The sequence below is a fragment of the Pararge aegeria genome, chromosome 27 (genome assembly GCF_905163445.1).
Source record: "Pararge aegeria chromosome 27, ilParAegt1.1, whole genome shotgun sequence".
In the NCBI taxonomy this organism is placed as follows: domain Eukaryota; kingdom Metazoa; phylum Arthropoda; class Insecta; order Lepidoptera; family Nymphalidae; genus Pararge; species Pararge aegeria.
In genome coordinates this window covers 3,739,870-3,757,862 of record NC_053206.1, presented here as the reverse complement: position 1 = coordinate 3,757,862, position 17,993 = coordinate 3,739,870, and the positions used below count along the sequence as shown (strand labels likewise).

The 17,993-nt window shown below is 38.5% G+C and overlaps 1 protein-coding gene across 2 annotated transcripts; it reads left to right on the top strand.

The window, feature by feature from the left end:
• Positions 1-7,624: 7,624 nt before the first annotated feature.
• Positions 7,625-17,499, top strand: LOC120635721 (L-dopachrome tautomerase yellow-f-like). 2 transcript variants are annotated; one of them, XM_039906845.1, is made up of 9 exons: positions 7,625-7,893; positions 8,631-8,789; positions 9,604-9,762; positions 11,347-11,463; positions 12,233-12,409; positions 13,983-14,143; positions 16,118-16,301; positions 16,616-16,718; positions 17,283-17,498. In XM_039906845.1, the coding sequence occupies exons 1-9, from the start codon at positions 7,749-7,751 to the stop codon at positions 17,326-17,328; spliced, it is 1,251 nt and encodes a 416-aa protein (XP_039762779.1). In that variant the 5' UTR covers positions 7,625-7,748; the 3' UTR covers positions 17,329-17,498. The 2 variants fall into 2 exon arrangements, with proteins under 2 accessions (XP_039762779.1, XP_039762781.1); XM_039906847.1 differs by lacking the exon at positions 11,347-11,463 and having other exon boundaries at positions 17,283-17,499.
• Positions 17,500-17,993: the final 494 nt, after the last annotated feature.

Sequence of the window (17,993 nt, the reverse complement as noted above, 5' to 3'; positions counted from 1 at the left end):
ATAGTCTGACGCAAAACAAAACCAAGCATTTTATAAGCTTTATTACGAATAATATTTAGATGAGGTTCAAACGATAATCGACTATCCAACTGGACTCCCAGGTCTCTTACCTCATCTACTCTACGTAATTTTGTACCGAGTAAATTATAACTGTAAGGTATAATTTTCTTTTTCCTCGTAAAGGTAATTGAACAACATTTATCAACATTCAAAGTTAAACCGTTTTTTATACAGTATTGACTGACATGGTCTAAGTCATTCTGCAAATCTTGACAGTCTTTTTCTGTTTTAATTATATTAAAGATTTTTGTGTCGTCAGCATATAAAAGTAAGTTAGACTTTTTGATACAATTTACAACATCGTTGATAAAAATGTTAAAAAGTAAAGGCCCGAGGTGAGAACCCTGCGGTACTCCAGATGCAATTGGTACAAAAGTAGCAGTATATCCCTTGACAGCAACTGCTTGAGTACGTTCACGGAGATATGATGTGAGCCATCTCAGGAGGTCACCATGTATACCGATTGCCTCTAGCTTCCTAATTAAGATATCGTGGGATATTTTATCAAAAGCCTTCGAGTAATCGGTGTACACGGCATCAACCTGGAAACCATTGTCCATTGCCTCTAAAGTGACATCAAGAAGTTGGCATAGATTGGTTTCCGTAGAGCGTTTATTTATAAACCCATGTTGAAAGGGCGTCAATAATGGTCGTACTGCTGGGAATAACGTGTCATATATAATCTTTTCGAAGAGTTTAGGAATGACTGATAATTTAGATATACCGCGATAATTACGTATGTTGTGTTTATCTCCATTTTTATGGATAGGAACAACGATAGAACGTTTCCAAGTGTTTGGCATTACTCCTGAATTGAGAGATCTCTGGAACAAAAGTGTTATGGGCTTAGACAATTGTTTGCTACATTTTTTAAGGAATAAGGGATGAAGACCATCAGGGCCACTGCCTTTAGTCGAATCAAGACCTGATAAGTACTTTTCAACTATTTCAGTATTTATTTTTACGTTTCCAATAAGTGCTTGTGAAGAGTTAAAATTGTTGATGTTCGAAATAGCAATCGAATGGTTTTCGAAGACCGATTCAAAAAATTTATTGAAAAGATCCGCTATTCGTTGCCCATCATATGCATTTTCATTATCTAGATATAGACTATCAGGTATTCTATTAACGTTATATTTTGACTGTAAGAATGACCAAAAGCATTTTGAGTTTAAAGAAATATTACCTTCTGTACGCTGAATAAACGAACTATAACATGAAGCTTCCAAAATTTTGAATTCAAGCCGTAGATGAGAAAACAATATGTAATCAGATTTCCTGCAATAAATTTTCCATTTCTTATGTATTTTCAATTTTTTATTCAAAAGTTTAACTAATGGACGAGAGTACCAACTTGGATATCTCGTATTATTAATGACAAGCTTGGACGGTATAAACTTATCAATTGTTATATTAACTATTGAATAGAATTCGTCTACGGCATCTACCACACTCCTGTCACCGAGACGCTCGCTCCAGTTCACCTTCCCTAACTCTGCATTAATGATGTGGTAATCGGCAGTATGAAAACGTCGTACCAAGCGAGGAGGCGGACGTAGACTGGGTTGCACATATTGCACATCGACGTTTACATTGAGTGCAGGATGGTGACCGTCTTCAGGTAGCGATAGTGGTTCACATCTAGTCACTGCACATTGAGAGCTAGATATAACTAAGTCTAAATATCTATAATTCATATTACTGATACAGTTAAATTGCATCCAACCAGTAAAACATAAAAAAGACGAAAGTTGGGTTGTAAGTTGGTCAACAGTAGGATTTGTTAAAGTATAGTATGATTCGCGAGTGTCACAGTGCCACTCTCCGTTTTTTATATTAAAATCACCAACCACTAAAAATTCATCCGTTGGATTTTCAATGTTTAAGTCTGAAAGGTGCTCGAAAAGTTGATGTTGAGACCATATTTGATGTGCATTCTGTGGGAAATAACAACAGAACAAACGAAGATTTTTATGTGTGGGGCCGCGACATAGTGATATATTGATTTGAGTGATTTCAGCATCGGGAAATACAGGCAACGGACGTACATTCAGAATATTAGTATTAAGTATGCGGTGAACAGCAATTAAGGTACCACCGCCCATTGCGGACGTGGACACGTGGATTTTAGGACGTGGACACTTTCATTATATCCCTCGAGAGATAAAAGTATTATTACGAATAAAGTTATTTATTACTCTCGTAGGATTTTTAAAGACAGAATAGTGAGCGACAAAGTTGAGAGAAACAACTAGTGGAATAAAATTGATAATACTTCTGTGAAATCTCGAATCGAGAACAATTACGAATTTCTCTATAAGTTTACTTATTTACGATACTAATATTTATAATTTGTGAACTCCGTTATTCAACACATTTATTTTCAGTGAATAGATAGTGATATGTACTTTAAAGCGAAGTAAGGTTAAAAGGTTATCTTTATTTTATAACTTGGTAAATATGTGAATCATTCTTAGAACACTAGCAAATTAATTGTTCTTGCGTCCTCAAGGAAATATATCATAAAGGGATGTTAATATTGAAGTTATACTTCTTATGGCGCGTTAGGGAAAAATGATGAGAGTAAATTTTAACGATGCGCGCGCACACCGTCACGAAAAACCGACACCCTGAAGTTAGCTATAGTCATCATTTTAGTTTTCAAAAAAGTTTTGACAGTGTACCTACACTTTCAATTGTCAAAGTCTGCATTCTCATCTCAAATTTGAATGTGAGTTAAACTTGGTTGTACGATAATAACATAACTACATGGATAATACGTTATAATATCATCAATGTATTAAATACCTTCTATTGTTAGTGTGTTTTTTTCAAAAAAAAATTGTATCTTGTTACTCCAAAGAAGTATACCTTTTAACGCGTCTACATAAGTACACACACGTTTTTTTTTAGTATCACGTCGTCTTCCGTGGCGCAGCACGCTCTATCGTCTTACAAATGGGAGGTCCGGCACGGGCGGGCAATTTTGGGAGCATAACCCCATATCGCATTTCCCTTAGGGGGCCGAGTTCTCCCAGTACCTCGCACTTGTAACTTTTCTAAGTTATGTGCGTTTTAAGTAATTAAAATACCTATCGCTTGCTTCAACGGTGGAGGAAAACATCGTGAGGAAACCTGCATGCCTGAGAGTTCTACATAACTCTCAATACTATTGGTGGTAGCTTTGGTGTTACCAACACAAAGGTGTTTGGGAATTTCCACCAATCCGCACTGGGCCAGCGTGGTGGACTACGGCCTTAACCCCTTCTCATTGTGGGAGGAGACTCGTGCTCTGTAGTGGGCCGGTAATGGGTGGATGTGGTGATGATGATTTTATATTATTTTACCAAAAATATAATGTTTTCAATCCACAGTTAAATATTTAAAAAAAAACTTCCATTTGAACTACACACCGGAAGGAAGTCGTCATAACTGGTATTGAATAAAAATTGTAGAATGAACACACTCAATTTGTTTATGTTATGATTATTACTGTATTAAGCAGAAATAATATTCGTTTATTATTTCACAGTGGCGTAGCAGTCAGTACTGTTCAATGGGCCTTAGAAATAAACGTGGAATAAAGGCGGAGTTATTCACTGTTTTTGTCACGCTCTGAAGTTTGAAAATAAAAAAAAACTTAAAACTAGAATCTTTCATCTGAACTGCACACCCGTAGAAGGTCTTAATAACTGACATTGAATAAAAGTTATAGAATTAATTACTCAATTTGTTTATCATATGATTATTACTGTATTAAGCAGAAATAATATTAGTTTATTATTTCACAGTAGCGTAGCAGTCATTAATCTTCAATGGGCCTTAGAAATAAACTTGGAATAAAGACGGAGTTATTCACTGTTTTGTCACGCTCCATTCAAACATCAGATGTTTGAATGGAGCTCTCATATGAAGAACTTATGGGTGGTAAAACACTGCATAACTTTATAACGACGCTATGGGACGATTATTTGAAAGACGCTATATATAACTAAGGAGCTACAGAGGCTTTTTGATTCTGTTATTCAGAATGGGAGAACTCCGAAGGCGTGGAATAGGAGCATAGTAGTTTTGTTTTTTAAAAAGGGTGACAAAACACTCCTCAAGAACTACCGTCCTATCTCGCTCCTAAGCCACATCTATAAGTTGTTTTCAAGGGTCATCACGAACCGGTTGTCACGTAGGCTCGATGATTTCCAGCCGCCGGAGCAGGCAGGGTTTCGGAGTGGATACAGTACTCTAGACCACATACACACGTTGAGGCAAATTCTACAGAAGTCCAACGAGTACAACCAGCCTCTGTGTCTTGCATTCGTGGATTATGAGAAAGCGTTTGACTCAATCGAAACCTGGGCAATTGTGGAATCCCTGCAGCGATCCCAAGTAGACTGGCGTTACATCAAGGTGCTGAAATGCTTGTATAGCGCAGCTGTTATGTCTGTCCAAGTACAAGGCGCGTTTACAAGACCTATCCAATTGCATCGCGGGGTGAGACAAGGAGATATCCTGTCTCCAAAGCTATTTTCAAATGCTTTGGAAGATGTCTTCAAAACGCTAGATTGGAAAGGACATGGCATAAATATAAATGGTGAGCTTATTTCACATCTTCGATTTGCAGATGATATCGTTATCATCGCGGGTTCGCTGCAGGAGCTTCAACAAATGATCGATGGCCTTCATGCTGCCTCGCAAAATGTCGGCCTCCGGATGAACTTGGACAAGACCAAGATTATGCTTAATAATCTGATCGTTCCGGGGCAAGTCACTGTCGATGGGTCTATTCTCGAAACTGTTAAAGAATATACATATCTTGGACAAATCGTTCAGTTGGATAGAAACAGTTTCGAGAAGGAGATCGATAGAAGAATACAGCTGGGCTGGGGAGCGTTCGGCAAACTCCGCCGAGTCTTCTCGTCACCCATACCGCAATGCCTGAAGACAAAAGTTTTCGATCAGTGCGTCCTGCCGGTCATGACTTACGGTGCCGAAACGTGGACACTGACAGCGAGGCTAATTCACAAACTTCAAGTCGCTCAGCGTGCTATGGAAAGAGCTATGCTTGGTATTTCTTTGAGGGATAAGATCCGTAACGAAGTGATTCGCCAAAGAACTAAAGTAACTGACATAGCCTTTCGTGTTAGCGTACTAAAGTGGCAGTGGGCTGGTCACGTTTGTGGGAGGACCGATGGACGTTGGAGTCGAAAGGTTCTCGAGTGGAGACCGCGTGTCGGTAAACGGAGTGTCGGACGCCCCCCTACTAGATGGAGCGACGACCTCCGAAAAGTGGCAGGCATCGACTGGATGAGGAAAGCCGAAAATAGGAAAAGTTGGCGCTGCTTGAAAGAGGCCTATGTTCAGCAGTGGACGCACAATGGCTGATGATGATGATGATATATAACTACAAACCCTTTGCCCTGACTTACTATACAGATTGAGGCAACCTAGAAGACAAACGACCGAGCGTAGAAACTTTAAATTAAATGAGAATATTCTTAGAGCACCCTAGAAAGGTCTGTAATTTTGCACGCCTCAAGCGAAGGGTTTGGGTGGGTATTACTGTCAGTCGACGCACACCGAGTGATAACTCCAACTTAAAATGTCACTTTTTTATTCTTTATTGCTTTTATAATTGAATATAAATAGACAAATGTTGAGAAAAAACACTATTTTTAACACTCATGATATTTTAAATCTCTTTTTATTATTTAAACGAATTAAAAAAATATTTAAAAAAGTTCCGTCTTGGACGTCCTTGTGGTCACGACAACGAGCGAAACACTTCACTTATCGAGACGGGTAATTTTTACAGGCTTCAGTATTTTGAGGAATAGAAGCCTATTACTTTTCACGGTATATAGTTTAATTATTATTTACAAATAATCTCAATTTTATTGTAATGAATGAGATTATGAGGTGTGCACTTTTAGATTTTCTATGGGTATAGTCCAGCAGTGGAATGTTATTTTATTTTTATGTATATTAATTAGATTTTCAAGGCAATCGAACAGTAATATTACACGTAAGTTATGTCGTATGCATTTTTTCTTGGTGGCGGCCATCTTTGATTTGAAATTTGTCATAGTATTCTACTAGCCAAGACATTTCATTCGATAGGTACCCATATTGAGGGAGTTGCGAAAAAAATGCAATTTCGTGATGGCGGCCAACTTGGATTTAAAATTTATCATCGTGCATTTGTACTAGTTAAACCAAGCCCTAGATTCCCATATTGCCCTCAATAAACGTGTTTAAACGTGTTTATCACAAGTCACTTTACAATGAACAAAAAAAAAATCAAATTCGGTTCAGCCATTTGAGAGCTACGATGCCACAAACACACATCCAGTCTTTTTAAGGCGGGATTTAAAACTATTGGATACCGAAAGTTTTAGCAGACACAATATATTGACACAAGTGTCAACAGTAAACAAAGAATCCAATAACACTAGTGTTGTAATTTATTATCTAGAAACTTGCTTTTGCTGGCGACTTTACTTCTTTTGTAGCTAATTGTCTCGTTGGTTTATTGGAGAGCATATATTTTTTTTTTTTTTTACAATACATCGCCATCTAGCCCCAAAGTAAGCGTAGCTTGTTTTATGGGTACTAAGATGCGTTTTTTTATGAATAATAAAAATAAATACTTATAATATACAGATATAACCAGACACTGAAAAACATTAATGTTCATCACACAAACATTTTTTCAGTTGTGGGAATCGAACCCACACTGAGTACAAGACTCAGTTCAACTTGACTCAACTCACTCAACTTGAAAACAGGGTCGCTGCCCACTGCGCAAACCGGCTGTCAAACTTTGTTTGACTGCAGACATCAGAGAGGGACCTCTCTTGGGTCGAGGATCGAATCTTGGGTCGGGCCAATAAGGTTGTCTGTATTTCCTCTTCAAGAATTTTAGTACCAGCCATTCAGCAATCTGTGCCAACCCCCGTGCCTCGAAGAGCACGGAGCCGTCCGTGCAGGTTATTATCAATACCTTGTGGTAACAGTCGTTAAAGCCCACCAACCCGCATTTTAACAACATGGTGGGTCTATTCTCTGCCCAGCTATGAGACGTTAACAGGCGAATGATTGTAGTTAAGATAAACAATTCATGTTGTTCTACAGTTTATTAGATTCTCACGTTATTCAATTAATATATATTTTTTTATTTACCCACCTTTTGTTTTACGAACGACCGCTTCTAGTTATTGGCATGTGCATTATTTTAATACATTATATCGATAAATAGAATATGTTGCCCGCGTTTTCGTTCACGTTTATTACAATTTTTTACAAATCCCGTGGGAACCGATAGTTTTATTTAACGAACGACCGCTTCTAGTTATAGACATGTGCATTATCTTAATACATTATATCGATAAATAGACGTTGCCCGCGTTTTCATTCGCGTTTATTACGGTTTTTACAAATCCAGTAGGAACTGTTTGTTTTGTTTTACGAACGATCGCTTCTAGTTATGGGCATGTGCGTTATCTAAATACATTATATCAATGAGTTGGTGTTCATTATATCAAGGCCTAACTTGCAGTGGTTCAAAAAAAAAAAATCGATAGAATCGAAAAAAATATATATTTCCCCATGACTATTTGGCAATCTCTTGCGATTCTCATCGAGTCAACCGGTTCTCATCAAGTTAATGAACACTCGTAAAAGATAACAGCACTATGAACAACGTTTTTAAGTTCTTACTTTTAGTGTGCTTCGCACAGAAATTTAGTTTTGGCTATGAAAAAGTGACTAATACGGTGACCAAACTGAGAGAAGTTTTGTCATGGAAGCAAATTAGCTACGAAATTGACGGGATTTTGTGTAAGTATGTCTATACTATTAAATTGGCAGTTTCATGGAGTCGTTTCAAAAGTACTAAGAAGCGAAACTAAAACTAAAACTCATATAAGTATATTCATTTTAGTCCATTTCGCAAAGAAATTTAATTTAGGCTATAAAAACGTGACTAATACGGTGACTAAACTGAGAGAAGTGTTGTCATGGATGCAGCTAATTTGCAACACGCCCAATCCAAACGTCGATCCTAATAGGAGACGGCTCAGACACGTCCTTGACGACCCCGACGACGACATAACGACGGACAACGCTCCTTATGCTAGGGCTTTAGGGCTACACACCGACGACACATATTATTCCTCGAGCCCTGGGGCTCAAAACCCTTCATCAGGCGACGCTTCGCGCTCGCCCCGACCCACCGGTGACGCTGTTGAAACCCGTAAGGTTCCCAGCCAATAACATTTCGAATCCACACACACACACGATGCACCGCAGTCCTACATGGACTCGAACGATGCAAAGATACCTCCCGGTGTCTTAGTCGTTTATCATTATATTAGTTTTGGTCCATTTCGCACAGAAATTTAGTTTAGGCTATGAAAAAGTGACTAACGAGGTGACTAAACACACAGAAGTGTTGTCATGTAAGCAGGTTAGTTACGAAATTTACGGGATTCTTACTTTTAGTCTGCTTTCGCACAGAAATTTAAAGAGAAAATCACAAAGCATATAAATATCACGTTGTTTCAATCTACTTACAGATAATCGAGACGCAAATTATAAAAAAACAGCCAACGCTCTGTATTTCGAGGACGATCTGGAAGACAGTGAAAAATATTTCATTCAATACAACAACGTTCCTATAGGACTAGAAGTTTGGGGCGATAAAATATTTGTGACAGTGCCTAGAAGACGCTTTGGTAAGCTTTTTATGACACATACTCGACTAAACTCTAATTAAGTTGGTTGTTTCAAACGGTCAGAATTATTTGCAGTGTTGGAATGACATCGTACAATCAAGACGACTGGTGGCCACCAGTCGTCATGCCTTCTTTGTAAAATAATAAATATTTTTTTAACATACAACAAAATATTTATTTTTTATTAAAACAATTTACACATTACTTATTAAAACAAACGAATCGTAACTTTCGTATTCTTCTTTTTTTTGAATTTTCATCTAGCTATAAAAACACTAAAGAATAATTTAAAAACATACATGCGTTGTGTCGATGTAGTCAATGGGTCACCTCCTCAGCGCAACGTTGGCAGTGCCAACGCTGCTTTTCGGTAGGCACCCATAAGATAAGTTTGAAGTTATAAAATCTGTGTTATTAAATCAGATGGACTGATGCTCTAGAACCCATTATGGGTTGGTATCATCATCATCATCGTCATGTTAAAAAATATATGTCCACTGATGGACCGAGGTTTTCTGTAGGAAGGTCACAAATAACACGGTCTTGTGCCCCTTGCGGGCTTCCTGATGGTGTCATCTATCTACCTCGTCCACGCCAACGCTGAGTTTATCCGAGGTGGCCAATCCAGAACCTTGTGACCCAACGTCCATCGGTTCTCCGAGCTATGTGCCCACCAATTGCCACTTATTCTTCTCCATATAACCTCATTCCTGATTTGATCACGAGATTCCTGAGACGCCTCAGAGACACCTCATTGCTGAGACGATCAAAATCGAGAAAAAACGCCCTTGAGCGTAGCTATTTCTTCTTCCAGGAATCCCATCAACTCTTAACTTCGTCAGAAATGCTCCGTGGAAATCGCCAGGACTACAACCTTATCCTGGGAGTGAGGACCTGGTATCTGTGTACAGACCTAGGATAGATGTGTGCGGGAGACTTTGGATGGTCGATACTGGACTGCTGGAAGTACCAGGTACTATTATACTTTTAAAGTAATAATTGACGCACCAAAGCGATGGTTTACCTGAACACAACAATTCTGCTTGGCGGCAGAAATAAACCTGACTTTAGCACTCCCCGATGTTGGTGTATGTTATACCAGCTACCAATTTCCTATAGCGTTTGTTCGTTTGCCTTTTGTTGACTGAAAGAGATCGCTATATAGCGATAAGACCGCCAAATTGTACTACCTTATTGTGCTATTGTATATGTGTCTCTGTGATTTTTGTCTGTGGTGTACAATAAGTGTATTCATTCATTAATTCATTCCCGTATGAGCTGCCACAAGAAGCTCTACTGCGATTACTATTTTAACCATATCTTCAACTAGGCCAATCCTTTTCTAAGGGATGGAAAGAAAGAGAGGGTCGCGGATGTGATGAAGTGCCTTACTACTTACTCGTGTACCAATAGCCCTCACTTGGAGCAGTCCGACACCCCAACCCCCTAGTGGTCGAGGCGTCCACATATACCCCCGTCCCCGACGTCGAGCCAAAGCGGCGACGCCCGAAGCATGTCCTTGACGACCCTGTCCCAACAACAACACACACGCAACAAACACAGCGTCTTCGCCGGCGAAGACGAGGGCCCCGATTTCTGACGTCATCCGGACGTGGATCCTTACCACGGTCACGGGGGCGTTCGGACTAAACAATGATTAGTCCAAAAGTCCACCAACAGTCAGATTAACGTCGAACCGAGCAGAGGTCCGAGTCCTCGCAGGAGGCACCATCGGGTCGACGTCTCCCACTCTCCCCCCCGAAGTCGTCGAGCCCTGGGGCTCTTCTCATGGCGAGCTTTCGCGCTCGCCCCACTCCCCCGGTGACGCCGTAGCAACCCCTCAGGGTGGTTATCGGCAAGTGTCCTTCCCAAAAAGCAAAAAAAAAAAGCCCTCACTTGGATCCGTGATTATATAACGATTGCTCTGTCGAGACAGCTTCGTTGGAATCGTTGGATTTCTGATTTTTTGATTTGATTTGTGACGTTTTTTTGATTGATTCCTTACCAGTGCCTGATCAAGGAAGCGCGTGGCCCGTAGCAAATTCTTTAAAAGAGCCCTTGATCTGCTATGCGTTCTTGGTAAAAATACAATTCAACATCAATAAATATATTAAATACGTATTAACGTATCTTAAATACAATACGCATTTGCTATTAATAGTACGCTCGAGATCGCTACAAAGCGATAAGGCCTTTTGTGTACTTATTCTGTCTGTGTTTTTTTATTCTTCTTCTTTGTGTGCAAATAAAGAGTATAAATAAATTCATTTTGTGGGTAATTAATAGTGTAGTAAATTACTGTAGCCGATGTCTGTGTGCGTGTGCGTGTCTGTCAGTCAGTCAGGCAGAGACGAGCGGTATTAAATTTGCGGGGATCCCTTTCGCGCGGGACCCGTAGCATTTGCTACTCTTGCCACTTGGTTTTTCCGGCACTGGTACTTACTCCATAATTTTAAGCAATCCTGTATCATGGGTCCTTGTTGGAATATTTAAAAGTAAAGATGGTGGACCTTGGCTGACACACTGTCGTGTGTCTTGATATTTTATACATTTTAAGGGAATAGAAAGCAGCTAAGGAATCCTTCAATTGTGATCTTCGACCTTAAGACTGACAAACTGATTTTAAGATACGAGTTCAATGACGCAGATCTTGTCAACGAAAGAACTCCTGGAGGTAAGTAACTTTATCGTTCTTCTACAAGATACTCTCCAATGACAGAGTAAAATGGAATGAAAACATCTTGATTTTAACCTAAAATTCGTCCGCAGCACGGAGCCAAAAATTATATCCCCCGATTATATACCCTGACAGGAGATATAATTAACGTGTCCACATTCTAAACCACGGGAACAGAGAATAGGAGAAGTTTACCAGTTTAAGCCCGTTTACTATTACCTACACATATATTATTTGGATATTATTTTCACTTGTGCGCCAGTGCTCTGAGATGAGAAAGCTGTGGGAGAAGATACATTTATTTCCTTTCCCCTGGAGATGATTGTCTCCTGTCCATGCTAGCGGTGCGGTACAAAATACAAAAACGACCCTAAAGCGAGTGAGATTAGGTCCATTTTGCTTTTATTTAACAGTGATTTGATACTCGAAAACGACTGCGCGATAGCGTGCACACAACTTTGCACTAAACTAGCTGTTGCACGTGACTTCGTCCGCGTTTAATTTTACAAATTCCGCAGGAACAGTCAGTTTTCCCGGGGTTGGTTTTTGGGTAATAATGAGTACTTTAATCATGTAGTATTATAATATCAAATTATGTGCGTTAATATATATTTGTAAGAATTTGTTAATATTTATAAAAGTTATTGTTGCACTCATTGCAGCGGTCACTCATTATGTCTTATGCAGTTTGAATGCATGGCAGAGATCTTTTTAGTAATAAGGCGTACAACTAAAGTATACTTTCTTCCTTACCTTCCTTTCCCAGGTCTAACCTCAATAACAGTAGACGTTACCAAAGACCGATGTGATGATGCTTACGCCTATATCAACGACCTTGCCACAGAAAGCATGATTGTATACTCATTGAAGTCGAATACAAGCAGACGTCTGAACCACCCCAGTTTCGTCCACGACGAGGCCGCTCTGAACTTCACTGTTGCTGGTAAGTTTGTCACTATAATAATAACGTTTAATTCAGATTAAAATCCATAGCTACATCAATAACAATTACCTATCCTATCTGCAAGCTAATAATGACAGCTTGTTACACGTTCCTGCTAGTCGTTCATTGGCGTACGGCAATTCTTTTACGGTAAAGGTGGTTAATTTATGGAATGAGCTGCAGAGGGATGTGTCAGTCCGAATCATTAAATATCTTTAAATCGCGGTTAAAAGACTATTTCCTGTCCAGTATGTAGCAAAATATCTATGTATTTTATGTGTATGTTTAAATAGTAATATGTATTTAAGTTTATATATTGATATATATATATTGATATTTACATATATATGATTATATGTAGTATTAGTATGTATTGTATATGTAATGTTTATAATTAGCATATGTATATTATCGTTATTTTTTTTTTGTTAACCTGGTTTTATATTTGTATGTGCAATAAAGACTTTTTCTTCTTCTTCTTATTTACTATATTATAAATTAAAATTGGCCAAACCTATAAATAACTATGCAATTAACTATTAAAAGAAACCCCATATTTATATCTTACAACGTTTAATCGTTTTAGTATCTCTAATTACAATATAATGAAATGAAATGAAATAAAATTTTATTCGCTGAACATGAGCTTACATAGGATCTTATTATAATATACGAGTAACATTCCTCCATATAATACATTACAATATTAAGCATGCGAAATGTAAAGTGCGCAACAAGAACAATCATTACACATGCCTGCAAAATCATGTTGAGCAAGCTTTGAAAAGTTAATAATCAAATTATACAAAGGTTTATTATACAAAGGCAAAATTATTCATTGTGAAGTCAACATCTCCTGAGGATGCTACGGTTTCGGAGCGAAACGTGCGTAGAGTTAAGCCTTAAGGCCCCAGTGCGGATTGGTGGACTCCACACCACACCTTTTAGAACATTATGTAGATCTCTCAGCCATCCAGATTCCCTCACGATGTTTCCCTTCACCGTTGAAGCGAGTGATATATTAATTACTTTTTTTTTTTAAATCATAATACATAACTTAGTAAAAGAGGTGCGTGCTGAGATTCGAACTCGGCCCACTGAAAGCGTAGTCGAGCTCCTACGCACTGGGCTATCACCGCTTCATTTATTCATGTCACAGTCAAAGTCAAAAGTATCTTTATTCAAGGAGGCCCAGAGGTGGCACTTTTGATGCGTACATAAGAATTACACGGTAGTGAGATGATGGAGGTAACCACATTCGTAAACTTAAAACTAAAGCTACGAGGGTTCCAAACGCGTCCACGAACTGGTCTAAGAAGAAGCCCAGAACAAACTTAGCGGGGTGTTTTTTTCTTATTAGCATCTCACAATGACATTTAAAATTTATTAGAAGAGCGACCTGGTTAGAGCAATAATTTACACCCAAGCTTTTTTATCGTTTACGTAGTCCTTTATACTATAATAGGACTTTTCTATAAGCTTACGTTTAATACAAACTTTGAACTTTTTAAGAGACATCTCCATGTAAAATAAACTTATTGGTTTAGGTTATAATTTAATGTGAAACTTTCAGATTATGTTATCAACTGGCGAGATGGTCTTTTCAGTATTGCTTTATCAGAGCCCGACCCTCGTGGTGACAGAACAGCGTTTTACCACCCGATGGTGTCCAACCAAGAATTCTCCATCAACACCCAGTTTCTCAAGAGTGGAGATATTGATAACAATGTCAAGGTAAAATTGGAAAATCCAAAAGTGCACGCCTCATAATCTCATTTCACAAAAAAAGATACCTTAAACTTTTCACCGGTGTCGGCTCTCCAAGTCATCTGTTATTAAATTTTTGAAGTTATACTTCTTTTGGCGCGTTAGGGGAAAATGATGAGAGTTTTAACGATGCGCGCGCACACCGTCACAAAAAACCGACACCCTGAAGTTAGTTACAAGGTTTGACAGTTGACATCTGAGACAATTGTTAGTCTGCAGATTCATATAAGTGATCAATTTAAATCCAATTGTACAAAAATCTCAAAGTGACTGCAATCTCACCAGGCGGTAAGTGTTTATGCAGGCGAAGATGGTAGCGGGCTATCCAGTTAGCGAGTATGGTAGTTATACCCGGTAATCGGTAGGGTGATAACTAGCCACGGCCAAAGCCTCTAACCAGACCGTACCAGAGAAAATTCCCAAGTTGCCCCCGGCCGGATTCGAACCCGGGACCTCCTTCTTAAATTCACGGCGCTCATTGTTGCGCCAGGGAGATTGTCAAAAATATTCATTCAAAGCCATTTTGTCAAAGGCGCCGCCGCGCTTGTAAATAGGAGTGTGTTAAGTTGTCCTTTACCAAGCAACGAATCAACTTGATTTTGGCAAAGAGTTAGTTGAAAGGACATAGGATAGGCATCGCCGGTCACCGCTACATGTGGCATGCTTGGAATCCGAACTAAAATTATAAATATGAAAGTTTGTTTGTTCGTTGATTCAATTTCGTCCAAACAACAGAAGAACAAAACAAGTTCGTTCGACCTTATTAAGCAGACAAACTTGATTCTTGGCATAGAGTAAGTTAAAAGGACATAGGACATCATAATATTGTCATTTTTAACAAAAGGATAAATATTTTTAAAAATCAAATTATTAAGCACTATTCCACATAATCTTTAGGGAAATAATATGTATATGTATTATTATTTAAGTGTTTCTTTTTGTTTCAACTTTAATTTTATCTTTACTTTCTGTTTAATTTAATTCCAAGTTGTGTACACATACTTTGGGTTGTAGCTTAGAACAAAACTTGTTATTACTTATATTTAGATCTACTTTTAGTTATTACCTGTTTTGTGTACCTAATAACAATAAACAATAACAATAAACAACAATAAACAATAGGACGCCTGCCCTATCGCTGGTACCACATATGGCATGTTTGGTATTCATACTACTATTATAAATTTACTATTGTTTTTGTTCGTCCTTTACGCCCTAATTAAGCAAACAATCAAGTTGATGTTTGCCACAGAGTTATTTGAAAGGACATAGAATGCCTATCCCATCGCTGGTTACTGCTACACATGCTATGTTTGGTATCCATACTATTATTATAAATTGGATATTGTGTTTAAATATTATTTAAACACAATATCCAATTTAATAATAGTTTATTGTGTGGAATGGCAGCCCCGTACTGGTAAGCGCAGCGTTGGTCGACCCCCAACGAGGTGGACAGACGACATAAGGCGCGTCGCACCTGCGACGCGCCTGGTAATGGTAATGGTAGCCGTTTGATCCAAGCGGCTCAGAATCGTGGAACTTGGAACTCCCTACAAAAGACCTATGTCCAGCAGTGGACGTCTACCGGTTGATCTGATGATGATGATGATGATGATTGTGTTTGTTCGTCCTTTACGCCCTACCTGCTTAGGTAGAGTTAGGTGCGAGGACATAGCATAGGCATCGCCGATCGCCGCTACATGTTGGCATGCTTGGACTAGTACTAAAATTATAAATAGGGGCGTGTGGGTGTTCGTCCTTTACGCCCTAAACAAGCAAAGAATCAACTTGATTTTTGGCATAGAGTTAGTTGAAAGGACGGAGAGTAACATAGGCCACTTTTTATCCCGGGGCAACAGACTGTTTCCACGGGATTAGTAAAAAACCGTAATAAACGAAGAACGCGGGCGGCAGCTAGTAACTTTTATTGTATTCCAGGTTGTAGGCACACGCGGTGTTAAAACTCAAAGCGGATCACACGGCTATCACGCAGCAACGAAGACACTCTTCTTCGCGAATCCAGCCCAAGACGCCATCCTGTGTTGGCGTGTCGACACCATAATGGCGCCCGCAAACATCGGCATCGCTATTCAAGATCACGCTAAATTGGTTTACATATCGGGTGATAACTTTTTTTTGATTCTACTACAATTTAGCATTCTAACCTGCTGGTAGGAGTGACGAAGTTTATAGTAACGGGATAACTTTTTTTTTTGTTTTTCCTTTATATAATTTCCCTGTTAAATTGTCAAACAATTGTTTGTTAATAAAACCATAGATGTAGGGAAGACACTGTCTCCTGTAACACTGTTTAAACAACCGCATGAGACAGGGCTTCACACTCATGAAATGTATATAATACATAATATACAAGAATTGCTCGTTTAAAGATTATATTTGACAAATTATTAATAATAATTATATTTGTCTTTTCAGATCTGAAGATAAAGGGTGACGACCTTTGGGTTCTTGTTAACCAAATGCCGAAATTTGTGTTCTCGAGGCTAAATACGAGCGAGGTTAATTTTTACATACATAGGTGTGTACAGCCTTTGTTATCACCATCTCACAGTTAATTAATAAATTATATATGAATTTAGAACAATTCACGCCCACAAATAACCAAACAGAATAACAGACATAGTAATGTATTTTCCATTTTTGTATAAAAACCCAAACTTTAAACAGAATTCATAATAAATAATCATTGCCATACTCTATTGTTGATACAAGATTTGAACTAAATTATTGCCGATTTATTATTAACAATATGGCAAATGGCCGCAAACTCAGCCTTACTAACCGATAATTAAATTCGTCAACTCAAAACTAAAGCTACGAGGGTTCGACGCACCCCGGTCTAAGAAGACCACAGCAAAATTAGCTCGTTTTTTTTCCGTTATCACCATCTCACATTGTCGTTTAAAACTATTTGAGAAGCAACAAGATAATGGGCGAACGCTGGGAGAGGCCTTTAGTCCGACAGAGCATTGATATAGCTTGTGATGGTATTACACCAAGTCTTACCCAGAATGGAAACGCCAATAGGTTGAGGTTTTAGATTTACGATATTAAAAACTCATATTTTTATTTTATTTTACAGTGGAAAAGTTCGCGACCTTATCCGGAACACGCCGTGCGAACAGTAAATACAAAATAAATAAATATACTACAAAAATATACACGTCAACTTTTGTGAACACATGTTGGCGCGATGCAGAATCTTTATAGCGCCATATAGTTTAGTTAAAGTCAAAGTCAAAAATATCTTTATTCAAGTTGGCCCATAGGTGGCACTTTTGATGCGTACATAAGAATTACACGGTAGTGAGATGATGGCGATAACTACAATCGTAAACTTAAAACTAAACCTACGAGGGTTCCAAACGCGTCCTGGTCTAAGAAGAAGCCCACAACAAACTTAGCCGGGTGTTTTTTTTGTTATCATCATCTCACAATGTTATGTGGTGACTACAGCCATCTGGCGTCAAAGTAATAGCTTTTGTTACGGACACTAAGATAACTGGTGAATATTTTTATAACTGTATACTACTATACATAAAATTAATATTAATAATAAACATATAAACACCCAGACACTGAAAAACATATGTTCATAACAACAACTTGAAACTGGGTTGCTGCCCTTGTATGCAAGAAATATATATTTAAAATAAACAACTTCAAGTTTCTCATTATCACCATCATCGTCAACCGGTTTCGGTTCATCAAGAGTTCAGGCTATGCCCACCACGCTGGCCTAGTGCGGATTGGTGGACTTCACACGCCTTTCAGACCGGAGAACTCTCTGGCT

Excerpts from the sequence above, each read along its gene's own strand:
- LOC120635721 (XM_039906845.1), top strand. The coding sequence starts at position 7,749 with ATGAACAACGTTTTTAAGTTCTTACTTTTAGTGTGCTTCGCACAGAAA. Across the intron at positions 11,464-12,232 it reads CAACGAAAGAACTCCTGGAG|GTCTAACCTCAATAACAGTA; the intron begins GTAAGTAACTTT and ends TTCCTTTCCCAG. Across the intron at positions 12,410-13,982 it reads TCTGAACTTCACTGTTGCTG|ATTATGTTATCAACTGGCGA; the intron begins GTAAGTTTGTCA and ends TGAAACTTTCAG.